Source organism: Nannobrachium achirus, assembly GCF_963921795.1.
Source record: "Nannobrachium achirus genome assembly, chromosome: 8".
In the NCBI taxonomy this organism is placed as follows: domain Eukaryota; kingdom Metazoa; phylum Chordata; class Actinopteri; order Myctophiformes; family Myctophidae; genus Nannobrachium; species Nannobrachium achirus.
The window spans coordinates 20,020,655-20,048,231 of NC_137817.1; the positions used below are offsets into that span (position 1 = coordinate 20,020,655).

The 27,577-nt window shown below is 43.6% G+C and overlaps 1 protein-coding gene across 3 annotated transcripts in view; it reads left to right on the top strand.

The window, feature by feature from the left end:
• The window catches only part of fat3a (FAT atypical cadherin 3a), a gene marked incomplete at both ends in the record, with an annotated part of 197,671 nt that overhangs the window by 128,337 nt on the left and 41,757 nt on the right, over positions 1–27,577 (top strand). For 2 of the 3 annotated variants that reach the window (XM_080731609.1, XM_080731610.1), the window contains 7 exons: positions 7,915–8,190; positions 11,137–11,347; positions 11,505–14,233; positions 14,565–15,936; positions 20,890–21,086; positions 21,865–22,018; positions 22,735–22,968. In XM_080731609.1, coding sequence (XP_080587735.1) covers positions 7,915–8,190; positions 11,137–11,347; positions 11,505–14,233; positions 14,565–15,936; positions 20,890–21,086; positions 21,865–22,018; positions 22,735–22,968 — 5,173 coding nt within the window. Of the gene's footprint in view, positions 1–7,914; positions 8,191–11,136; positions 11,348–11,456; positions 14,234–14,564; positions 15,937–20,889; positions 21,087–21,864; positions 22,019–22,734; positions 22,969–27,577 lie in introns of all 3 variants that reach the window. The other variant, XM_080731608.1, reaches the window with a different exon arrangement.

Sequence of the window (27,577 nt, forward strand, 5' to 3'; positions counted from 1 at the left end):
CGTGTTTGAACTGTCACCATGAGTGACCTTGCTGTGGAATGAGCTCGGCGTCTCATGTCAACATATAGCCAACAACATGGTTGTTGCATTGATCCAATGCTATCTTTCCTTGTCTACATACAGGGGCGTCACACCAAATTCTGGGCCCTGGGTACAGGGATTCACTGCGGGCCCCCCATGAATGTTAAAGTTATACTATGTAACTTTTTTTATAAAACAAATCTTAAAGTTGTCCTAACTATTAAATCGCTTAAGTTTTAGAACACCCACTCCGTTCATTTCAGCCCCTAAAGCCTTCTGTAAATATGTTTTCCATGATCCTGGCCGGGGTCCGGATTTCGCGGCATCTGCATCATCTGTATAGTGTATACGTTGGCCAATCACATCGTGGATCATACACACGTGATACACTACCGGCCAATCACAGTGTGTTCTGTGTCTCTTCAGGAAGTAGCCTCCCTCAGCAACTAGTGTTTACGATGGTGAAGGATTCTTGCCTCTTACTCCCCAAATCGTGAAAATGTGTGCAAGAAACCCATGTTTCCATGTTAGTGGTGCTCAAACATTTTCATGTCAAGGACCCCCAAGATGATATGTATTTGGCCACGGACCCCCATCTCAAAATATTTAGTTCCAGGGACCACCCAGAAGCAAAATCTGCGTTACAAATGTTCGCTTAAAAAAATACATATTCAAAGATTTTCACACATTTTCACGACTTTTAAAAAATAGCAGATCTACAAGCTCGCAGTGTGGCTGTGAGCTTGTATATCTGCTATTTTTCAATAGCTAAAGTTACTAGGGCCCCTCCACCTTGGGCCCTAGTAACTCAGTCCCACTCCCCCCCCCCCCCTTTGTGACGCCCCTGTCTACATAAGGCTACTGGGTATCTGAGGAACAAATGATTGCCCCAAGCATTTTTTGGTGGTTAGGTTGTATCAATTTCAAAGTGGAAACTTTCCTTGTGATTTGAAATGATGTGAAATTAAAATGTTTTTATTGGCATTTGGCAAAAGAAAGAACCTGTTTAGTCATGATGTGTTGTTGTAGAGATAAAGGTGTTTAGACATGAATTAATTGACGAATACGTCGGATAAATCGAACCGTACACAGACTCCCAGAGCCTCTTTCTAACATAATGATGTAACGGTGAAAGATTCTCTTTAAAAGGAAGACATTTCTGCCAAAGAGTCATAGATTCAGCACATTAGATGTGATTAAGGGCTGGGGTCAGCCATCATCACCATTAAACTTTCTGTCCAGGTTGGCAATATGCTAAACCATGGTAATCTCTATATTGTACTGCACATAGTCTAAATGCCTTTTAAAGCCCTAATTATGGAGATAAGTGGAATTATCTACCTAATGTGCATCATAAATTGCTACACAGTGAGGATTTAAGGCGACCCGACTGGTTTGGACGATATATTGGCCATGTACTTACTTTATTTTACATTGTTGGTAGTGGCAATTATGCACCAGATTTGAAACCTTTTCTAATATTTTAAAAATAGCATATCTACGAGCTCACAATGTAGATCTGTTTTTTCCCCACAAATGTTTATATGTATTTTTTTTTTGTTTTACATAATTGCTTATTCATGGTATAATTAAAGTTAAATGTCCTTTTTTTAACCAGGAGCAGTCCAATTGAGAATCATAATCTCTTTTACAACAGAGTTCTGGCCAAGATAGCAGCATTAAAAGGTTTCACATACTGTAAAATACAAATGAAACTGCAACATAAAAGTTCATTTAAAAAGAACATAAAACAATAATAACAGTACAAGGTAATAACTGAAGCAAGTTCGGTAACAGGCTTTCGGCTTTAGTTGTCAACACTTGACCCAGGGATCTTTGATATCCTTGGATATGAAAATTAGTTAATTCTATATTTTAATTATCTTTCATTGAACATTGATAAAACCAGGCAAGACACTTAACACATATTTCTTTTAGAAGAATGGCCCGGGGCAGCCATTCTCCTCTGCCCGAGGACCAGCTCCAGCTCTGGCAGGAGTACTACTGTATATTTCCCTAACATGCATGTCCTTTGATGAGCAAGTGAGGAGCATGTGCATCTCACAGAAATATGCAAAATAACATCAAGTCTAATTACATTATGGATAATACACCCATGCATTCATTTCCATAATCCACAGGCCATGCCAGTCATGCCGTCTCGCATCTTGACAGCATAGAGATATGGCCACCATACACTCGCTTGCCTTCCTTATCTCTCCTGAGGGCTTAATCCCTTCCGGTCCCGCTCTCCGGTTGCTTTGAAATGACATGACGGATCGCCTGTGTCATCCTGGCCGGTGAATGATGCTGTGTAACCCATCTGGGGCCTATCGGATTGATCGGCAAACACCGAGGCAATATCTAAACACGTCCCCGTCTGCTCTGATCCTTCTTCTTCTTCTTCCCCTGTCACCGCTTCAGCATGCCAAAGTCGCTGGCGTGACAAAGAACAGTGTTCTACCCTTGAAAGAACCCCAGCCGGCTTTTAATCCGTGTTTCTTTCTTTCATCCCCTCTGGGCATAGGTGTCATTGTGTGAAGTCACCTGTCATTTGGATTAGACGGGCCCTGTGAACGGCGCTGTGGCGAAATAATATGACCCAAGATATGTGCGCTATGATGAGGTGCTGTTTCCTCAGGGACGAGCGAGCCTCAGAATTGTATTAGTTTTTCCAGACAGCACGGGGGATGATGGACACAGGGGCGTCACAAGTGGGGGAAAAGTGGGACTGAGTTATAGGGCCCAAGGTGGAGGGGCCTTAATTATTTTATACTTAAGCTATTGAAAAAAAGCATATCTACAAGCTCACAGTGCGGCACTCGGTGCCGCTCTGCAAGCTTATAGATATGCTATTTTTGAAAAGTTGTGAAAATGGTGTGCATACCTTTGAATATATGTATTTTTTAAGCGAACATTTGTAACTAAAATTTTGCTTCTGGGGGGGGGGGGTCCCTGGAACTAAATATTTTGAGACAGGGGTCCGTGGCCAAATACATATCATTTTCAGTCACAAAATGTGACTGAATCCTTGTACCCAAGGCCCAGAATTTGGTGCGACACCCCTGGATGGACATGAAGGATGAGTAAATGGTGACAGCAGGAGCTAGATTCAAACCAATTCAGTGCTAGCGCGTGGCTTGCTTCCCGGGCGAGCCCGCCAGTCCCACCAGTCCCCTTGGTCCAAATTACAGCCAACCACCACAAGGCGCTCTGACAACAGCTGGCCACAACAAGATGATTTCACTGAGGACACCAGGAAATCATTTTTCTTTTAATGTTTGGTTTGGTTTCCCACTTAACATGTGTTTAGATTAGAATGAAATTCATGAGATTCCTGATTGGATTTACTCGTGGTTGTATTAAGTTATCATGGAATGTCAAGTTATCGTGGAATTCCCCCCATGCCTGTGCACGAACGCACAAACAGATGCTCACCATATATTACATTACACAGTAAAATCCTTGGTTTATCCATTTGTACCCCAAGAGAGTCTAAAAATGTAACCAAATGGACCTGCAAGAGTTGAGGATTTTTTTGAGGATTTTTGCCGTTGTAGCAGTTTTATAATGTGAGAAGTACGGCATTGACATGGCAAACGAGCGAGACACCGTATTATTCCAGCCCCTGACACACACACACACACACATGCACACATGCCATTTCCAAGGACGTTCAATTTCTCTGACCAGGCATGCAGATGTTGAAAAGGGGCATACAGTAGATGTGCATTTCATTTATACTGATATATACAATGTGACATCTTTGTCATATTCGTGCTCGTGCCTCTGTCACGTTACCGCACGCCTTCAGCCTTGGGAACGGAGAAATGTGACATCTCGGTCAATGTGGAGGTGGATTAAGTGTCACGCTTCCCTGAACATACTGTACATCTGTGCACATTCACATGCACAAAAACACACACACATGCACATTATGTTAAATCACAGTCGCTTTTTAAAGTTCCTTTTCGCGCCATTTACATTTCCCCCCGCCTTCATGTCCTTGTGTTTTTCTTCTTTGCATTTTCTCTCGGCATGTTCGCTGCCCGCCTTTTCTTTCTCTTGAAACGCAGTCAACTAAGACTCCCTGCTATGAGAACAGGAGCCAGTCCTCATTACATTCTGCAGGGGAGTGGGAGTGGGTTTTTTGGTAGTGGGGGGGCTTTATCTTCAATACAGACACACACACACACACATGCACACGCACACGCGCGCGCACACACACACACACACACACACACACACACACACACACACACACACACACACACACACACACACACACACACACACACACACACACAATACGCAAGTACGCGCAGACACATAATCAAATTGTCATGCACATAGCCGGCACACATGGAGCCATTCTCACATACGCTTGTTAGTGCATTCACACATGGGCACAGTTGTGCATGCGCACACAGACACACACAGACGGGCACGCACGCACACACACACACACACACACACACACACACACACACACACACACACACACACATGCACGCGCATGCATGCACCCCACACACACACACACACCTGTAAGGCAGACACAGAGGAAGCCTGGGCTTTGTGTCTGTCCTCCGGCGGAGTCTCCCAGATGGAGGCCCAGCGTGGAGGCCGGCCCGCCCAGGGAAATCGCCACAGTTCACCAACGGAAGGCCAACTGCTGGTTTAAATATAGAGCCCTCTGCCTGGGAGCATACCAACCTACAGTATCACGCCTCCCCACCCCTCCACCTATAGCTATCTGTATCTCCTTCTTTCATTCTCTCTCTCTCTCCGTCTGTCCATCTCTGCCTTTCATCTGCCGCTTTATTTCTGCCTCTTTATCCGTCTCTCTGTCATGCTTTCTGCTCGTCTCTCTGTTTCTCCGTCTGTCCATCTCCCTGGCTGCCTATATCTATCCCCCCCCCCCCTCCCCCTCCTGTCTCTACTACTTTGTGCGTTTCTTTGCGTCGCATCACCGTGAACTCGCCGTTCGTGACTCGCGTTTTCCATGAGTCACTGCCCCGAGCACATGTCACACATAAAGCTAGCCGTATGCCTATAGCACGCATCGCTGTTTGACTTATTTGGCATGTGAATCATGAATGCATGGATCAAATTGGACTTGTTTGCAAACATTTTTGCACTATTGGGCATTGGGGACAGTCGGTCAGCAATTTTAACATCAGTCGTATCCCAGATGCTTGGACCTTGTGTTATAGCGGTGCATTCACAGAAGCTTTAAATTGTTGCCCGCTGCTCATGCATTTACTTCAGCTGCAGCAGTTATTGGTTGGGAATAAAGGCCTAGGAGATATCCAGACGGACCCGACCCAATCACACGCCGGCATAAGCTAGGCGACGTGTTTTCTTGTTTGATTTCCACTGCACTCCGGCGGGACAGAGGGGATAAACAGCTGCCGGAGAGAAAAAAACAATCATACTTGATCCTCTACCGGACGTGTGGTACAAGTCACTATTCTGTGAGACATCAGTCACTGTCTGAAGCAGCCACTGAGTCATGTAAAGTATGATTTATGACGATATGCAGCGCTGCAGAGCATTTAAATGTACTTGTCACCCCATGGGTGTTGAACTGGGGGTTCACTGCTTCTATGGGGTCCGCTCTTTTTTTTCTTTATACACTCTGATAGTAAAGTTTATTTTATTTCTTCAAACATATAAATGGGTCTCAAAATGAATCCAGCATTTTTAGCAAAAAAGAGAGGATATTGTGTAAAAGTACATTTTCTTTGCACTGCACATTCAGTGAATTATTCCAAACCTTTTTTGTTAAAATCTAACACATGTATGTCATACAGCTCATGAATATCAAAATCTATATTTCAAAATAGTACAATATTACACAAGACCACTCAAAACAAGGATTTATAATAGAGAAAAGTCAGATTTGCTTGAAGTCCAGTGGGAAGTTTACGCAGTCAGTTTATGATTTGGGGTGCTGTGTCATCTGCAATGCTTTTTTACACAATATATATATTTTTTTAGATGGATCTGTATATAAGGAAAAAACATTTAATTTACACAATTACGCGTGCTGCTGCAGGAGAAGACCACGCTGCTCTACTCTGAGCTTTGATGGCCTTCATGTTAAACATGTTGACATGTGTGTGGGAGTTACTCACATCTACAGGGGCATTTCTGGCCATGCCGGCACCCTAGGCATGAAGACGAGAACACACAGTGTGTTTTTAAAGAGGGAGAGTGCTTTTATTGAGATGGTGAGGAAATCTGAGAGGGAAGGTGTAGGAGGAGAGCTTTGCTTTAAAAATAAAGCTTATATTATTAGTAGTATTAACTCCATGGCCACTGCCCCTGATGTCTTTGAAGTTTGAACTTTATAAGGCATCAGGAAAACCAGGGACAGACAGACGGACGCTTTTAAACATGTCGTAAATAACATACCTCTATACTTTTGTCTCACGCTGTGTGAGGAAAGCTCTCATAGTATCCACTCTCAATCATGGATGTTTTCAAAGCTCCTCAACTTAAGTGGATTCCTGGGAATCTGTGGGTTCCTTTAGGGGGGTCTAAATTGACCCATGCAAGTCTGTAACTCTGACAGTGTACACAAAGTGTACATTTGTATACTGTCAGAGTTAAGGGCTTTGCGCACAGACGCGTTTTTTCCGCACTGAAAAAAATTAGATTTAATTTTTTAATTTTTTTAAAGAAAACAATGATTCTCTATGACCACATGCACACCGGCTCTGAATTTGCCAAGCGGCAGGTGGCTGCGGCTGTGCGTTTTTTCCCCAATCGAACTCAGTTCGATTTGTGCGTCTTGTCGCATGCAGTAAAAACTCATTGACTCCTTTTATGACTCCTTTTCGGATCCGCAGCGTGGATTCCGCACAGCCTTGCACACAAAATCCAATGTGTTTTAATCACGCAGCAAACGGAAATAAATGCGATGGTCCTGTTTGCAAAGCCCTTTAAGTTGAGACCTTGAAATGTGAAAGTTTGAGAAACACTGACTTGATGACTGACATTGCAGACTGACCTTGCAGTGGTAGTGGTGATGAAGGTGTGATGGATTTGTAGAACTACTAAACTGTAGAAGCCTACTGGCTGTGATGGCACCTTTCAGTGACAGATGTTGAACGAGAGGAATGGGACAGAGGTGCTATGTACTCCCGGTGGCAGCTCCTCACTTGATTGTCACATCACAGATTTACAGGTGTAAAGAATGGGTGAAATTTGTTTTTGGTTTTGTGCATTTTTTGTTGGTGTTTTCAGGAAAAATAGAAGAAGAGAGGGGGGCAGAAGGAGAGAAAAGACAGAAAAACAGAGAAACGTTTTGAGGATCTGCGAAAAAGTAGATTGCTATTTTTGGCGAAGATATTTGGTGTAGTCTGAAAAAAGTGAACTCGGGTCCAGTTTCAAGTCTAGGGGGTTTAAGTGTGTTTTTTTCATGGGGTGCTACCTTACTATAAAGATAGGTACTGCTGAGCAGAATCATATAACTTTAGGGGGGCTCGGTGGCGCAGTTGGTGGCGCTGTCGCCTAGAAGGTCCTGGGTTCGATTCACGGTGGGGGACGCTGTGGGCGTTGGGGATGTGTTCTCTCCTCTGCGTCATCAGCGCCCACACCCTAGGCGGGGTTGGCGAAAGGGCCTTTCTGTGCGGAGTTTGCATGTTCTCCCTGTGTCTCCTAGGGTAGATACCCTCACAAAAATATGCAGTAATCCTGGTCCCTATAATGTCTCCCTCTGGCCAGCTGGGGCGCCTGATGGATTACAGCTTAGGCAATTGGCACTGGGTGAAAAACCGGTTATAAAATCGTGGCATAACATTTTTAGTTTAAAATAAATAATATAACTTTATACATTTTCTATCCACTCTTCCCCTCTTCCCATCCATCCATCCCTCTCTCCAGGTCCACATCACCATCCTGGACAACAACGACAACGCGCCCATGTTCTCCCAGCTCACCTATGACGTCACCATCTCCGAGGACACGCAGCCCGACACGGAGGTGGTCCAGGTGCTGGCGTCTGACCGCGACGAGCACCACCGCCTCACCTACTCTCTCCACAGTGCCATCGACCCCAGCAGCCTGCGTCTGTTCCACATCGACCCCACGCTGGGCACCATCTACACCACCGAGAGGCTGGACCACGAGGCCCGAGCCCAGCACATCCTGACCGTGATGGTAAGACTGCTTTAGGTTTGAGTCAAGCTTCAGGGTTTTTGGTGGTGGTGGGGGTTATCAGGCCTTCCTTGCTCAACGCACACATGTTTTGACACTTTCTAAACTGGTCAGAGCAGATGATAGTGTGTGTCACATCAGTTGTGTTGTGTGTTTATGAATGTGGGCCATTTCATTATTACCCATTTTGGACGGGAACCCCATTTTGTAACAATACCTTTCAAGACAGGAACCCCTTTTTGGGGTTCTTGCTGTATAGTGTATAGTATATTGTCGTTGTCGGGTGGAATTTGGGATGTCCAAAATCTTCGCGAGGCGTTGTATGCTTGTAGATCTGCTATTTTCACTACGTTTGTGCGACACGTTTGTATGAAGTAGGGCTTTAATTTACAAAAACACTTGGAGATGCGAGGTTTCTGCCTGACAGTGACGATATCAGGATTTAGAAGGTGTTTTTAGAATCGTTCTCAGCCCTAAATGGGTTAATAATAATTCATTAATATTCACATATTTATTTAGTTATTATTTATAAAACATGTAGTTTAAGTAGCATCATATGTTCAGTTATAAGTAGTGCAGATACATTTTCTGGCACATAGAAAACAAAGAGCAGAACCCAAGCCACAGAGCAGGAAAAGCAGAGATCAGAACAGTGAAGATCTTTAATTTACCTCTGTCGATGGTCAAGTACTTGACTTTCATTAAGGAGATTGATTATTAATGTCAGGTGGTCTCAGAAATGGCACTTCTCTGAGCATAAATTAAACTCATTGTAATTGCCAAAGGAGAACATAGTCATTCTGTGGAAATGTATTCCTGCACTTCAGGGCTCGTGTAGTCGACGAGCCCGAGGCTATCATCTTGTCTGTGCGCTTATTGTACCTGAGCTCATCATTAAGCAATTAAGCTAATTACACAGAGCACCAGCCCAGCATGTACTCCTCATCAGAGGAAGTAGAATGATTTTCTACAAAGGCTGCCAAAAAGCTGATGGGTAAATGAGGAGAAATGTGGAACGAGAGCAGAGAAGTGAAAGCAGGATTATGCTTCCAATTTCACATTCAGCTTTCACTCATGCCTGAGCGTATGAAGTTATTCAATGCTACGGGAGTATGTTAAGCACACCTTAGTACAGAGTGTAATTACATCACGTGTACTGACAATGATTTATGTACGTGTGGGCGTGTGTGGGTGTGAATATGTGATGCCTTATTATGAGTAGCGCCTCATGAGGTATTTTCTGCCCTGAAATGTTCAGTGTATATACAGTACGGTAAAAATAAATACTGTCATGAGAAGGAAATTACCTTTCCTCACTGTTTCTATATCAAAATGGTTGATCTCAGGTAAATGTAATCATTTTTGGTTTAATGTACAATCTTGAAATGTGTCATTTTGATGGCGATAAGGAGGGAAGGGAAATATGTGTGATACTTTAGTACAAAAGGGGATATGTTTTCGTTTGCAGGTGCACCGTTTACGTTTAGTGTAATCTCGCTTGGCAGAAACTTGATAGAGTCTGTAATCTTCTGCATTGTGCAATATGACGGGGTGTGGGCTGGGCCACGGAGAGTGCACACAGTTTGCATGCTTGCTTGTACTTGCTGTGCATCTGCTGAAATGTATAGGCTTAATACAGGCTTCAGTATGATCGCTATCTCATAATTGCAGTGTACACACAGGAAATGAAAAGACAGGCAACACAAACATGCTGCACATACTGCACAGCTGTTCATGGGTCAACGGTAACGGACATTCTGATAAAGATCATGCATAATGTTGAGAAGTCTTTGTTGAGAAGTCTTTCTGTGATGAACCGAGAGACCTACATATATTAAAATCCATTAGAGTGAAACTAATTAAATAAATCAAATTAAAAAATAGAAATTATTCTGTTGCTTCTTTTACAGCAATTGATGCCACGTGTGATGTTTTATTGTCTTATTCAGACTGTGCTGGCTCTGTTTAATATTGAGATAGCATTTCATAATGCAGAGCTTGAGTGCTAATTTGGATGCTAATACTAACCTGGCTATTTATACTCCCTCTGTGTGGCGCCTATCATGAAATGGAGGTTTGCCTCTGATCCCATTGAGTTGTTTTTGAGAGTCTTGGATCAGGGCATAAATATCTATCTCATTAACCCAGTAATTCTCATCTTCTCCTCCAGTGTTGGGATTACTCGTACCCATGGGGCCTATAACAGGCATAATGTGACACTTCAATTCTATTACATTGGAAGCTCTAGCTTAAAGATTAAATCTATCCCCGAGTGAAATAGTTTCCCATTGCCTCCCCCCCCCCCTCTTCTTGGGCTCGTACTTTCAAGTTTGTTTACGCATCTCTTGTAAGACACAGACATTAGCTGAAGCCGAATTTCACACGTATTCTACTTACAGTACAGTACATACTGTACATAACCAAGAGCCAAATCCTACTTCTCCACATCATCTGTAATGAGCCACAACACCCTGACCTTTATTAGATAGACGCCTCTGTGTGGTGGATACTTTTGGTTCTAACAACTCTGCATGGGCGAAGCTGGGTATAGCCCAAACAGCTGCAATGCCTTAGCAAATGATTACAAATCTGAAATAGATGAGAGGTGCAGTAGCGTTTTGTAAATTCAGATTAAACCCAAAGGCAGGTGAAATGTTATGAGCTAATAGCTCTGAAGGACACCCGTGTTCATTGTTTATGCCAATTAACCTCGTTGCTCTTTAGCATTGCCCTCATAAATTTATTTATCTTTTCATAACATTTTTATTCTCTCCTCTCTCTCTTTTTCACTCTGTTTTTGTGACTTGAATAACATGTCTATTGTTAAATGGAGATGCAAAGCAGGCTGCTCGCTACAGCTCAGATGCTCAGTACCGTACCGTGTACAGTTTGGAGAAGCACACAGGCTCTGTGTCCACTGTATTAACTTGGATTATATTTCCTCTACAGGTTAAGGACCAAGAGTTCCCATACAGGAGAAACTTGGCTCGGGTGCTGGTTGAGGTAGAAGACGTGAACGACCATGTCCCCATCTTTACCAGTGCACTGTACGAGGGCTCCGTCTATGAGTCGGCTGCTGTGGGATCAGCTGTGATCCAGGTCACAGCGATAGACAAAGACAAAGGCGAGAATGCCGAGCTAATCTACTCCATTGAAGGAGGTAAGGAAAGCACCTCTGAAAAACAGATGCACTACCTGTTGTCTTGTTTTTGTCCTTTTATGCAAAAATGTCCACACGCAAATCCATTGCCTTTACGAGTTATGTCAAGTTGATTTTAATGCTAAAATGTACTTTTTCTGTTTTTATTTTCACAAAGGAAACACCGGGAGCACGTTCCGTATCGAGCCAGTGTTGGGTATCATATCTGTTGCCCGCGACCTGGACCTGTCCACCATTGGCCATTATGTTCTCACTGTCAGAGTCACAGACAATGGTTCCCCTCCTCTGTCGACCACCACCATAGTGCGCATTGCCATCACACTCTCTGATAACGCCGGACCAAAGTTCCCCCAGCCTGAGTACCAGGCCGAGATTACTGAGAACGTGGCAGTGGGCACCTCTGTCACCACAATGAGTGCAGTTAGCCAGTCAACCCTGACTTATGACATCAAGCAAGGCAACAATGATCGAGTCTTCCGGATAAACCAGTACAGTGGTGTGATCACCACCCAGAAGCCCCTGGACTATGAAACCACAACATCTTACACACTGACAGTCCAGGCCACCAACATGGCTGGTATGGCCTCTAATGCCACCCTGCTTATACAAGTAGTGGATGAGAACGACAATCCACCCGTGTTTCAGCAGCTTCGCTATCACGGGAGTGTAAGCGAGGCGGCGCCCGTCAACAGTGTGATCCTCGACTCGGACAACTCACCACTGGTAATTAAGGCCACTGACGCTGACCGCAACCAAAATGCTCTTCTGGTGTACCAAATTGTTGAGGATACAGCTAAGATGTTCTTCACTGTTGATTCTGGCACTGGCTCTATCAGGACTATTGCTAATCTAGACCATGAGACCTTCTCTAGCTTCCATTTCCATGTTCACGTGAGGGACAATGGTAGGCCACAGTTGACGGCAGACAGTCCAACTGAGGTCACAATACAAGTTATTGACACCAACGATTCCCCGCCCCGCTTTACCCAGGATGCCTATGAAACAGTACTGCTTCTGCCCACTTATGTCGGAGTTGAAGCTCTGCAGATTTCAGCGACAGACCCTGATAGGAATGTCCCTACGGAGCTAACCTACTCACTGGCAGACGGAGTTCTGGAGCACTTTGCCATTGACTCCTCAAGCGGTGTCATAACCGTCAAGAACAATAACTTCTCTAAGGAGCGTTTCCGCTTCAACGTCAAAGTCTCAGATGGGAAGTTCTCTATCACAACATTGGTCAATATCCTTGTCCGCGAAGCTCTAGACTCTGGTCTAAGCTTTGATCACAGTGTCTACTCCTCATCCATCAAAGAGAATGTGACAAACATGACCAAAGTAGCTGTGGTCAATGCTGTGGGGAACCGTCTCAACGAACCGCTGAAGTACGCTTTGTTGAACGCTGGCACGCGATTCCGTATCCGACCAACATCCGGTGTTATTCAAACCACAGGAATTCCCTTCGATCGGGAAGAACAGGAATTCTACGAGCTAGTGGTTGAGGCCGGCCGGGAGCATGATCGTTTGCGAGTGGCCAGAGTTATGGTTAGGGTCCAAGTGGAAGACATCAATGATAATACCCCTGTGTTTGTTGGACTTCCTTATTATGCGGCTGTACAAGTGGAGGCTGAGCCAGGATCCCCTATTTTCCAAGTGATGGCTGTGGACCGTGACAAGGGGATCAATGGAGAGGTTTCTTACTATCTCAAGGATGACCATGGTCATTTTGAAATTGACCGGCAAACAGGCAGTCTCAGTCTCAAGAAGGCTTTTGAGTCCGATTTATCCAATATGGAATACCAGATGGTGATATATGCTAGAGACGGTGGTTACCCTCCCTTGTCTTCTACGGTGGAATTCCCAATCACTGTAGTTAACAAAGCTATGCCCGTCTTTGACAAAACATTTTATTCTGTTTCGGTTAATGAGGATGTGGGAGTGCACACACCCATCCTTGGGATCAATGCCACAAGTCCTGAAGGCCAAAGCATTATCTATACCATTGTGGATGGCGATCCGTCACTCCAGTTTGACATTGGCTTTGACACTGGTGTCATAAGTGTTATCCATTCTTTAGACTATGAAGTAACACCCTCTTACCATCTGACGGTCAGAGCCACTGACTATCTGACTGGTGCACGGGCTGAGGTGGATGTGGATGTAATCATCCTGGATGTCAACGACAACAGTCCCATTTTTGAGAAAATGTCATACAGGGCAGTGTTGTCTGAAACGGCAATGATTGGAACTCCAGCGATCCAAGTGATCGCCACGGACGCAGACTCGGAAAAGAACAGCATTGTCCGCTACCAAATCTTCTCTAATGTTTACAACAGCACAGACTATTTCCACATTGATAGCAGCAGTGGTTTAATCCTGACAGCACGTATGTTAGACCATGAGCTGGTACAGAGCTATGACTTCACCGTCAGGGCCACAGATAATGGTTTCCCACCTTTGAGTAGTGAAATATCCGTAGTGCTTATGGTGAATGACATGAATGACAATCCTCCTATATTCAACCAGCTGCTCTATGAGGCATACGTGAGCGAGCTGGCCCCCAGGGGTCACTTTGTGACATGTGTCCAGGCTTCAGATGCTGACAGCTCCGATTTTGACAAGCTGGAGTACAACATATTGTCGGGGAATGAGAGGATGAACTTTGTGATGGATACAAAGACGGGGATCATAACGCTATCTGGACATCGTAAACAAAGGATGGACCCTGTCTACAGTCTGAATGTGTCAGTGTCCGATGGGGTTTTCACCAGCACAGCACAGGTCCATGTTAAGGTGCTCGGGGCCAACCTGTACAGCCCAGTGTTTGGACTGAATACATATGAAGCTGAGGTTCGGGAGAATGCTGCTGTCGGCACCAAGGTTATACAGGTGAGGACTTTTAGGAGAGATTTTTGAAATCTTTTTTTCCTCTCTTGTAAATAATAAATAATATTTAACTGAATAATTAAATGTTACTCTTTCTCAAATGCAACATCTGGTTAAGACATTGCTAAGTTATTAACCACCTTAACAATAGCAGTTCTACAAGCTTCCAACACGACCCAACACCAAGTTTGCAGATCGGCTATTTTTAGCAAAGAGATTGGATTAGATTTTAAAAAGCGGTCCAAATGCAGCTGAACAGTAACTCATTTTATTAGACTAAACGGTTTAAGTGGTTAAAGTTTTTATGTTTTCTATGTTTATCCGTCTCTTTTAGGTAAGGGCCAATGATGCTGATCCTGGAATGTTTGGCCAGATGACCTACTCTTTTATTAATGACATGGGCAAAGACCAGTTCAGCATTGATGCAAATGGTCAGATCACCACCGTAGAAAAGCTGGACCGGGAAGACCCAGCTAATAAGGACATCATTCTGACGGTGTCAGCCCAGGATGCAGGGGGCCGTGCCTCTTACTGCACAGTACAAGTCAATCTATTGGATGATAATGATAATGTCCCTCGCTTCCATGCTACAGAATATCGAGCCTCTGTGAAATCGGATGTTGCCAAAGGGTTTTTGGTGACCCAAATCCAGGCTTATGATCCTGACGATGGTGCCAACGCCAAAGTGACATACTCGCTTTACAGCGAGGCACATGTCCCCGTTGTAGACATTCTGGAGATAGACCCTGACAATGGCTGGATGGTGACTAAAGGCAGCTTCAGCCACTTAAGAAACTCTGTCTTGTCGTTTTTTGTGAAAGCGGTGGACGGCGGAATTCCTGTCAGACATTCTCTGGTGTCCGTGTACATCCACGTTCTGTCTCCAGATGCCCTCATCCCTTCCTTCAGCCAATCCCAGTACTCCTTTAGCGTGCCAGAGGACACGCCCATAGGTACAGCCGTTGGGACAGTGCGCCTCAACACTCCTCCTGGCTATGCCTCGCTCCCAGTCACCTTCGCCCTGGTCAATGGAGAGACTGGAGAAAACAACCAGGATGGGTACTTGGTGGTGGAAAAGGAGACAGGTGTCATCAAACTGGACAAGCCGCTGGACCACGAGGTCCTCAAATCCTTCCACTTCAAAGTCACCGCCACTGTTCAACAGGCCAAGTTAGATTCTGTCACCACCGTTGATGTGGAGCTGAAGGTCCAAGATCTGAATGACAACAAACCTGCCTTTGAATCCAACTCTTATGAGGCCACAATCATGGAAGGGATGACTGTGGGGACCAGAATCATTCAGGTCCATGCGTTGGATCCAGACTCCGGGGCCAATGGACAGGTTACGTACTCTCTCGGCTCGTCAACTCAGCCCGGTGGCGAGTCAGACCGATCGGTGGGGACATTTAGCATCGACAGCAACACTGGCTGGATCTCCACACTGAAGGAGCTGGATCATGAGACCGACCCCTCCTACACGTTCACAGTGGTGGCCTCGGACCTCGGGGAAAGCCTATCGCTGTCGTCCACAACCACTGTGACAGTGGCTGTGTCGGACGTAAATGACAACCCCCCAAGATTCCTAGAGGAGCGATATCGCGGCTCGGTGCGGGAGAGTGACCCGCCTGGTGAAGTGGTGGCCGTTCTCAACACAAGAGATGACGACAGCTCTGCCGCCAACCGACAAGTCAGCTACCACATCACCGGTGAGTGTTTAATCATGTTTAATAACTTGTCTGTTCCAGCTTGCCCGACTATCTTTATGCACAATGTTCCTGACATCATCAGCCTCTGTGTGTCTGGCCCTCGCTATGTCTCAATTCTTGATAATTCTTAATTACTCAAGATAATCATCAGGACCCATCAGTATGCTGCCTGGCTCATCTCCAACTATGAATAAACATTGATGTGTGTGTTGTGGGGGGTCATAACACAATATTACACATGCAATACAATATTTAAGTCATTCATTTTCTATGGAAGGTTCCACAGAATGTGTGCACACCAGTTACCCAGACCTGATTAATCTACATGCAATAATCATTTCAGTCTTGTTGATTTGAGCTCTGCCAGATACACATTTATTTACGCTGTAAAAAGTGAGTGTTCAACACCTCCTGACATTTGCCCACATAGTTGTGGATTACTGGAGGCCAAAGAAGGAATATAGGCTATAGAATCAGAGTAAACCGTTTAAAGTCTCTCCTACTGTACCTGCGGCAGTGCGGCATGTTAAATGAAAACTGTCTGGTATGCCCTAAGGAATCTGACTTACACTATTCCTCCTTCACCCCAGTGGAGGTTTTCTCATGAGGCAGGCTTGTCATCAGAATAAAAAGATAAAAGTGTTTTAATTGGACTAATATCCAACAGAGTCAAGTAGATGTGAGTACTTATGCTTATAATGCTCTCTAATTGCAGGGAGGGGTGACATGTTTGGTATGGTTACATAATCTTTTTTTTTTAGAAACGTGAAAACAAGGATATCAAAGGTGGAAGAAAGTAGAGAAGGAAGCTGTGCGAAAACTGAAGATGTGTTAATAACAAGGACGCTGATCAAAGGCCTGACTTTGCTGATTTGTTCTCCGCTAATTGACAAGCGAGAAGGTAATAATGAAGCGGGGGACGCCCTGAGAGGCGAAAGACATCATGCCGATGGGGGGATAGAGAAGAACTAATGACAGACTTTTAATAGGCAGGAAATCCTCCTCTGAATGGCAATCTAATGAGCAGCAGCCAGACAGATGGAGGGAATGAAAGACGCAAGACTGATGTGTGACCTTATAGATGACAGCGAAAGAGGAATGATGAGGATAGAACTGAGCGGCTGCTCTGCAGTGAGACTCAGAAAATGGAAGATAGACGTACGTGACCGAAGCACATGAGCGTGAATGAACCCCGTGACACCAGAGCGTGTACGTCAGAAATAGAGAAACGTGACCTTTCACCTCTCTGAGAAAGATAACTGTTTGACTTTGCTCAGTATAAAAGGGAAAAGCAAGCGAACCAAGATGGGACAGAAATATTTTCTGCTGTCAAAAGATAAGCTTGGCGTGACACAAGAAGCAGACATTGTGCAGTGAAAGGAAAGATATTTTTGTTTGATTTAAAAGTTGGGAGACAGCAGTTCAATTCCTGCCGCGTTATTGTCGTTGTTTTATTTAGTTTGGGTGCAGGGTTGTTTGGACGTAATCTCTCTGCCAAAGCTGCACTGTTTACGAGATATCATCACTTCTATTAAAAGTCTAGGCTGCATTTTCACACCTTGATGGAAGCCAACCATTTGGGATATCACTAAAGAGGCTCCCTCTGCGCCGTACAACTGCAGTGTAAAATCCAGTGTTCATTTAACGTGTCTTGGCGTTATCATGGATAAATGAACAATGAGGATTTTACTATGTATCGAAGACCTGATGACGGTGTTTCCGTGTGTGTGTGTGCATTTGTGTGTGCGCGTGTGCGTGCATATAAAGAATCTATCTATGTCCGTCAGTCAATCAATCAGTCAATCAATCGCAATGTGGACAATTAGAAACTTTATTCATGAAGGCCTGGACAGTATAGGAAATGCCTGGTCAAGTACACATGAAATGTATTATTTTTTATAATCTCTCGCACCAACATTGTTCTCTCAGTAGATAAAGAAATTAGTAAATAAATGAGTTACTAGTTATATTCATCACACTAATATTCACTCCTTGACTGGGCCCACAGCAGTCCAGTCCACCCCACAGTGAAATCCACACCCAGTGTTTAGTCCAACTATGTCTCTCTATCCAAAATGGCAGAAGGAGATGTTGACTGTTTCACCATATTGCACTGTGAGACTGGTACAAAACAGTAATGGCATCAAACTGGTTGGCTACCAATCTTGTTTGTTGTCACATACACAGATAAAGACTAGCTAGGCTCTTGGCAGCTTCCACACCATACTGAGGAGAGAGACAAATAGAGAAACCAAACAGCAACCTTCCACTGGGTGCTTGGGTGGCGCAGAGGTCAAGTCAGCTTGGCCTTACGACTACAATAGATGAACATAATTGGTGGGTCAAATTGGCATGACGTAAAAAGGGTTCAAAATATTTGGCTAAAATATAGGGGAAAAAATGAAAACCTTTATCACTGGTTTTCCTAATTTTTCTTGACTCAGTAGTACTGTAACTACTACGTAGGATAATAGAAACATTGTCTGAGCTTTCTGGGTCTGATCTTCTCCTCCTCCTCCATTATTGTGACGACCTGCAATAATGTAAATGGCCTGAAACGTAATGACAATGGCCATTATCATCCGGTGTGATGGCAATAAAAGCAGCAATATCTGAAGTCCTCCGTTTCAAAGGTCCCTGTGTTCAATCAAAGATGGTGTTTAGACCACTGAAGTGAGGCAAACAAGGTGATTGCCTATAGCTAATCCATAGATGTGGCAGATCTATGATGATAATGAAGAGCAGGTGATTGGCTGTGGAGCTAACTCAATGCACTGAGCCTGACCATGTCCAATTGCTAACTCAATAGACACTCGTTAGAGCTCATTCAACTTCATCTACTGTAGAGCACCCTCCCTCTCTCTTGCTCTTATACTTATCGTCGTTGTCGGGTGGAAACCTTGTATGTCCAAAACCGTTAGTTTTGTATTTATCATTTTAAAAACGATCTAAACTGGTGAAAACAGCTGATCTACAAGCACACAACGCCTCGCACCGCGAGGCGTTGTGTGTTTGTATATCTGCTGTTTTCACTAACTTTGTGCGGCGGCGTTGTATGGTGATGCAGGGCTTTACTTTGTTAAAAGACGTACACATTTGAAACTTGGAGATACGAGGTTTCTGCCCGACAGTGACGTTATGTTCCCTTTAAGTACCTCCATCTGGGTGTGTTAGTCTTAGTGTGCATGTGTGTTGTGTTATTAGTTTATTAGTCTCCTTTTTGGCCCATGTGTCAACTATTAAGTGTGTGCAACAGCATGTTTGTGTGCTTATTTGTGAGTGATTAATCATAGCCTAGTCTCAGCACGACCAGTTCATCATTAGAGTGGTCAAGAGGCTACTGGTGAAGACTTGATGAGTCAGAGGTGAGGTGATCGATTCTGAATAGAAGGTTGATTCAAGCCTCAGCTTGGGCACAAAGGCGTGTGGGGCACCAAGGCTGGCAATTCACATGCACTCACACACACTCACGTGCAAGCACATACACACTCATACTTTACACCAGGGGTTTTCAAAGTGAGTAACAGGGCACCCTGCGGTGCCGTGATGCCAGTCCAGGGGTGCCACGAGATAATTTGATAATATTTGGAATTCATCAATATCACTACATCAATATCACTTCACTATGCTTAGTAAAACAGACTTGATTTGCACTGTACTTGATGAGTTATTTTTCAATCTACGACAACTCTTCACCAAAAATAGCAGATCTACAAGCTCACAACGCGTCACGTCACGTTGTGACGCGTTGTGAGCTTGTAGATCGGCTATTTTTGGTGAACCTTTCCCCCAGAATAGGCATGCTGGGGTTCAAGTGGTTAAACATCAAGTATAACGTTATTTTCAGTCAGTTCTGATGGAATCGGATATTTCTCCAATAGGATGTAAGATTCTAAAAATTAACAGTGTAATTCAGGGGTGCCGTGGACGAAAAGGTTATTTACAGGGGTGCCCTGAGTCAAAGAAGTTTGAAAACCCCTGCTGTACACACACACGAACGCTTGCACGCACGCACGCACACACACACACACACACACACACACACACACACACACGCGCACACACACACACACACACACACACACACACACACACACACACACACACACACACACACACACACACACACACACACACACACACATACACACACACTACTCAGGGTGTCTTGACTTAACATAAATTGTACCACAAGAGCTCCTAACCAGCTAGAGAGTTAGATATACGTTGCAGTTAAGGAATTATGATGGAAAGGAACCGTCGATCCCACCAGGCAGGCACAGCACTGCTGTTACAGTAATGCTGAAGCAGCTCTCTGTGTCAGCATCGCTGTGTGCTGTCTGTCTTTATGCCTCTTCCCCAGCTCTCTCTCTCTCTCTCTCTCTCTCTCTCTCTCCCTCCCGTCTTCTTTCCTTTCCTTTAAACTCCATCCCTACTCCCCACTTCCACTCTTTTAATTTGTATACAGAAGCAGTGGGTCAAAAACGTTGTGTGTATTGCATTATTATTTTAGGTGTGCATGGTATGCGTCCGCTTTACTTCAAATGTGTTATGATGAAGTGAGGAAAATGTTCTTTGGAAAACCTGCACAAGCCCTGATTTGTAGTCTCCTACACCAAATATGCATGGCCACCGGGGCTGACCTGAGTATGCCCATTGTGATCTTGTAGATCTTCTATTTTCAATCATTTTGTACTTTTACTTTTGGTACTTTAAGTACATTTTGATGCCAACACTTTCATGCTTTAACATGCTTTAATACATTTTGAATTCCGAACATTTACTTATAATAAATAACAGAGTGTTTCTACATTGCAGTATTGATACTTTTACTTGAATGTGAGTTTTCCACCACTGTATGCCAGTAAGTAGAACTACAGTATATGACTGCGTGTCTAATCTGTGTATCTGGCCTTTTTGACATTCTCTCTCTCTACACGCTGTGTGTGGCAGGTGGGAACCGTCGGGGCGTGTTTGCCCTGGGCCTGGTGCAGGGTGAGTGGAAGATGTACGTGAAGGGACCCCTGGACCGTGAGGAGCGGGACCTCTATGTGCTCAACGTGACCGCCAGCGATGGCCTGTTCGTCACCCGTGCAACGGTAGAGGTTATAGTGACCGACACCAATGACAACAGCCCCATCTGCGACCAGGTGAGACAGGAGCCTCTTCACATGCACTCATGTACTCCATTTAGGCCTGAAAAATACCTAAAATTTTAAAAAAGAAAAAACAGTTTTCTGAAAATCCTATGTTTCTGTGTCAGTGGTTCTCAAACCTTTTCATGTCAAGGACCCCCTAGAACCCCCCTAGTATTTGACCACGGACCCCCATCTGAAAATATGTAGTTACAGGGACCAAGAGAAAGAAGGATTTGCGTTACAAATGTCTGCTTTAAAAATTACATACATTCAAAGATTTTCATCTACAAGCTCGCAGCACGGCACTCGGTGCTGCGCTGTGAGCTTGTATATCTGCTATTTTTTAATAGTTAAACGTAAAATAATGGTTTAAGTGATTACACAGATATGCGTACCCGGTCTAAATTTTAACACAACAACAGGACAGAAATATGTACTGTAGCAACATCCAGTCATGCTATAACACCATCTTTACAGTGATGTCTGTCAGTATGTGGGTGGATATACACAAACTTTTAAGAAAAATAATCCTTTTGCACACCTACGCAGTCTAACAGGTAATGAACTTGCATAGTAGAAGAAATAGGGAACAGGGAGTGTGCCTTAGCCCCTGAGCATGTTTTACTATTTTGAAAAACATTTTTTAAATATTTCAAATAGCTGATCTATTGGGTGCACGTAAGTGCACTTTTGCATGTGGTTGTGAGTGCATGTGGTTGTGAGTGCAGCTTGCAACATTCTGACCACTGGATCTTTTCTCGATATAAAAACCTTGTGTGTGTGTTTACAGACCCTATACACTGCCTCCATACCTGAAGACATTCCGGTCGACAGAGTGGTGCTAAGTGTGGGGGCCACAGATGCCGACGTAGGGGTCAGTGCCTGGATCCAGTACACCTTAAATGGCCCTGGCTCTGAAGACTTCAGCATTGACCTGGACACTGGTATGGATTTGTGTCTCTAATATACAGGTAGATTATAGAGTACTAAGTGACAATACCAAACACAGATCGAATACCATTCTTCGGGGGGTTAGCAAAAAAATAAATAGAAATAGGGCTATTTTCTTTGCGACAATTGAATGAGTATCAATTATACATTTTTAAATATTTGTACAAAATAATTACACATAACGGTATTGTGTAAAATCTACAAGCTCACAATGCATCACGCCACTTTGTGACCTTGTATATCATTACATTATAAACATTTTTTAATCTTTCTTAAAGGGGAAGACCACCCACTTTCAATATTGAACTATGTAATTAATATACCTTAGAGGAGTTGTGTGAAAAAAAAAAGTTCCCCCTCTTCTGTGTTGCCTAGAACTGGATGATTGATTTTGGGGTTTGTATTGTAAAGTACAATGTGTGATGTCATCAAGTTGTGATTTGCAATACAAACCCCAAAATCAATCCTCCAGAAGAGGGGGAACTTTTTTTTTATTTCCACACAACTCCTCTAAGGTATATTAATGACATAGTTCAATATTGAAAATGGGTGGTCTTCCCCTTTAACTTTTAAGTCAATATCCGGGATTGCATTTGTGTGTGTGCGTGTGTGTGGTTCCACATTTATGTGTGTGTGTGTGTGTGTGTGTGTGTGTGTGTGTGTGTGTGTGTGTGTGTGTGTGTAACCTGCCTCAACCCCTCCTCCCCAGGTGAGGTGAAGACGGCCGTGGCTCTGGACCGAGAGAAGACCCCCAGCTACCGGCTGGTTGCCCGGGCCACAGACGGTGGCGGTCTGTTTTGCCGCGCCGACGTGCAGCTCACGCTGATGGACGTGAACGACAACCCGCCCGTCTTCTCGCTGCCCCACTACACGGCCAGCGTCTACGAGGACACGGCCACCAAGGCTCTGCTCACACGCATCCAGGCCATCGACCCTGACGAAGGTGAGGAGAGCATGCCTCTCTTTTCTTCTCATGTCTGCCTCTTTATCGCAGTGGTTCTCAACCTGCGGGCCTTGAGGATGTTGCAAGTGGGCCCCCAACTAATTACTGTTTACATCTAATGATAAGATAACATTAACCCATTTAGGCCTAGAATTATTTAATGCTTTAACGATTGAAAAATAGCAGATATACAAGCTCACAAGCTTGTAGATCTGCTATTTTTGAAAAATCATGATTTTCTTTGAATATATATTTTTAAAAGCGAACATTTGTAACTCAAATATTTGCTTCTGGGTGGTCCCTGGAACAACATATTTTGAGATGGGGGTCCGCGACATGAAAAAGTTTGAGAACCACTGATTTAGAAGAAAGATTTATAGAATCGGGTCAAAAATATTCAAAGACTTGCGCAAATGTTGACAATTTAAAAAAAATAGCAGATCTACAAGCTTGTATATCTGTTATTTTTTAACAGTTAATGCATAAAATAATGGTTAAAGTGGTTCAAATCTAAAGTGACACAGATTTGCGTTCAGGTCTAAATGGATTCATATTTAAAAAACACGTTAAAACCATGTGTTATTGGGATACTTGCTCTGAAAATGCAGTGGCCCTCCCATCTGAGCGTTTAACCTCAGATAACTGGACCACTAATGCTTTTGTGGGGTTGAGAACCACTGCTCTGTCGTTATCCTAGAACGTTATTCCTAGAGAGATAGACGGAAGACAGAGATACATTTCTCGTGTTTGTGGTCCTTTCTCTGTCCAGGTATTTTTCACTGCAAGCGATGGTGTGAAAACAATGGTTCTCTAAGCTGTGACAAAGAAAAAGATGTATGGTGGTCATGGTCTATCCATCGGTACAACAGAGTGTGTGTCTGTGTAAAAAGGCTATCACTACACTAGGCATCAACAAATAATTAGTCAATAGCTGGGAAATTGAGCTAAAGTCTTTTTTCACTTTTGACTGTGGCCAGAATAGACCAAGCTGCATGTTGGCAGAGAATAGCGAGTATTGCAGTGGCAACTGGGTCAGCAGTGATCCCTTAAAACATATAAATATAATACAGTATATAAATAGTAATCAACAGCAATCAGATTACTTCTCTATTTGGAAACCATCCCATGTCCTCTCCCCTACTCAACTGTATGCTGGTTGGCTAATTGACCGACCACCGGTGATGGCCATGTGCCAATTCATTGTTTGACTCAATCTCCCGCCTTCTTATGTGTGGTCCAACTATTGCCGAAAATACACAGACAGCAAGAGACTCTCCGATGCCCGGAGCCACTTCTGTTTTCGCCTGTTAATCAGCTGTATGGAATTAGGTTTTAAATAGTCATCATGAGGCCAAAGAACAGACTGTCTGGTTTTACTTATGGAACTTGGCCCCCAGGGTCAGCTATGTTGTAATAATAAGAATAGCAAAAAAAAAAGACCATGCACATCCACAGCTTTGTATCAGCAGCAACTGCTCCATAATAAAAATGCTTACCTCGTCGCTCTGCTTCCAGTTAGCTGTTTAGCCCCCCTGTATGATGTGCCAAGGCCTGGTCCATCTGCTAGCACAGTACGGGCTGGCTGGGCTCTGGACTGGCTGGTACTCGTCTGGTCAGGAGAAGAACAACACACTAGGGCTGGGCGATATGACTTCAAACCAATATCTCAGTTAGCCGACACGTTGTGAGCTTGTAGATCACTATTCTTTTACTCCACCATTGTCAGTTAAATATAATACAGGGTGGTCAATTAGACTAATTACGTTTGTGGATTTTATTATTTATTGTTCCCCGGACACAGACCTTTGCTACCGTCTAAGAATTCAAATTCCAGTTTGGAATATTCACGACTGTATCAATGTTTTTAAGGGTATGACTTGTGAAATGAATGGCATTACAAAAGTCTGTTGCATTTCACGTACAGTCTGGTCTGGTCATGAATTTCCCACAGGCAATACAAATGCAAACCATCTAAAAATACCTTTCAAATTCTTCCATTCCAACTATTTAGGAGAAAAAGACAATCGGTGCTATGAAACCATACATAAATCAAACAGCGTGTAGCCTAATATTGGTCCAACTCCAACTTTTGCAGGACGCATTAAAATGAAGATCTTTTACGTGAAACCCAAGAGTGTAGCAGCACACAAAATGATATACCATGGAAGCTATCCAATTTGATTAAATGTATCTCTTCAATATCAGTCCAGCCGATGCAAGTCAACAGACAACCGCAAATCATTTCATGTGGGGATCACATGCCTACCCACGGCTCTGTAAATTGTGGAAGCTGCAGGGAGAAATAACTTTAACCCATTTAGGCCTGAACACATTATGACGCAATAGTTTATGCTTTAACTATTGAAAAATAGCAGATATACAAGCTCGCTGCGCGGCACCGAGTGCCGCGCTGCGAGCTTGTAGATCTGCTATTTTTGAAAAATCGTGAAAATTTGATTTTTTACCCGATATCATAAGTGTCTTTTGAATCCTTCTAAGATTTTTTGAAAAACCGATGTTTGTATGTCAGCAATCTGGCCAGCCATCGTCAAAGAAAAGGTCCTTTTAATTTAACTGGAGCTCAGTTAGTCTGTTCTTGAGAGACCACTATGTCAGTGGTTCTCAAACCTTTTCATGTGAAGGACCTCCAAAATGATATTTATTTGGCCACGGACCCCCATCTCAAAATATTTAGTTCCAGGGACCACCCAGAAGCAAAATTTGAGTTACAAACGTTCGCTTTGAAAATACATATATTCAAAGATTTGCACATATTTTCACGAGTTTTTCAAAAATAGCAGATCTACAAGCTCGCAGCGCGGCACTCGGTGCCGCGCTGTGAGCTTGTATATCTGCTATTTTTCAATAGTTAAAGCAGTCAATATGCCCAGGCCTAAATGGGTTAATACATTATGGCGGTTTTGTCAAATAAATAGGAACCTCCCATAATTTTGGAAGCTACAGACAAACAGTATTGAATATAAAAAAAGCAGTTTGTCGTTCATTGTCCCCTGACCGTACCTAATTTGTTGAAAAGTGTGTTGTGAAGAAAATTCTGAATGGCAGAAAATCTAGTTTTGGGGAAACTTGCATGGCCTAAATGGGAAGTTGCATCATGATCCAAGGTGACTGTATGACCTACAGTTTAAGATTTATAGGCAGAAACACCATGAGGCCAATTTGAAAAGATTGGTCCAGTAGTTTGTGTTTGTGAGATTCACACACATAACAAAAGTAGCGCACACAATGCAATCAGACAACTTAGTGTAACAGGACAACTGTAGCTTGATAAATGCTAGTGAGGTGTCATATACTGTATTAAAGTGGTAAGAAAAGTGTCATTAAAAGTGACCTGTGTAATACAAGCATTACAGTATAAACCCAAGACATGGTATTCTTCACATATCAATACAGGATGTACAGTACTTTCCAATGGGAATCAAACGAATGAAAAGCCCATTTGTCAAATCAATTGAACGGTGCAGAGGGATGTATTGTGGCTGCGGAGGAGAGTTCAGTAGAAGTTCACAGCGTTTGTAAGAGGGAACTGTTCAATAGTCAAATGACTTTTTGAATATGGGCAGGAACGAGAGAAAGCAAAGGCTCAGAAAATGAAACCGTTTTAATGGTGAACTGGAGATAACCTCCCACTTTAGTGCATACAGTGCTTCCTAAAGAAACCATATGTGCTTTCTTTAGATGTATCCTTAAATGTTTCTGTCTCTCTGGGACACTCCTCATACGTCTCCCCTGTCTAAGCATCCTCTCTGTCTCTCTGTATGTCACTTTATCTACCTATCTATATCTTTTTGTGCTGTTGTTAACGGCAATCGACAGGAGAGAACATGACAAATAAGGCATACCGTATTGCCGCTGTAATGCTTAATTTGTACTACCACCGCATGGCGGTGACACTTGCCAAAAAAGAACAGATCTACAAGCTAACATTGGGACAACACCATGTGCTAACAATGCAACATGATGCACTGTTATCTTGTTGATCAGCTCTTTTTGGCAAGCAACACCATCGTGCAACAGAGTGTAAATTAGGCATAATTGTAGGTATCAACGGGCAGACTGGGCAGTGTTTTGATCAGTTGCAGGGATTCTTCACGGTTCCCATCGCTGTGGTCGTCCCTCAAAAAGACCAGCCTTTCAGTCGTTTCTGCTGAGCAAGCAGCTGTCTGAAACCAAGTGAACACAGTGTCCCTTTTGCTCTTCTGCAGAATTTCATCCAGCGTGGAAGAATAAGTAACCATCTGTGTATAGTGCCTATTTCTAACCAAAATAAATATATATATATATTTAAATAAACCAGTTCAGGCTCCCGATTTTTCAATCTACCCTCAACATCAATTGGGCAGGTTTTGATCATGTAGTTTTCTGGCACAGTGCTTGATGAATACTAATGATGTGGATGGTGTTATTGCCTCTGAAGTCTCTCTCCCACCAAAAAGTGATTTTGCACAAAATCAACTGTCAGGGTACTGGGGTTTAATGAGGTATGGCCTTGCTTGCAGCCAAATTGCAGACTCTGACTGTGTCCACAGACTTCACACCTGACCTTTTATGGTCTTTGAATCTTTGAGCCCAAATCTGTTGTTGTTTT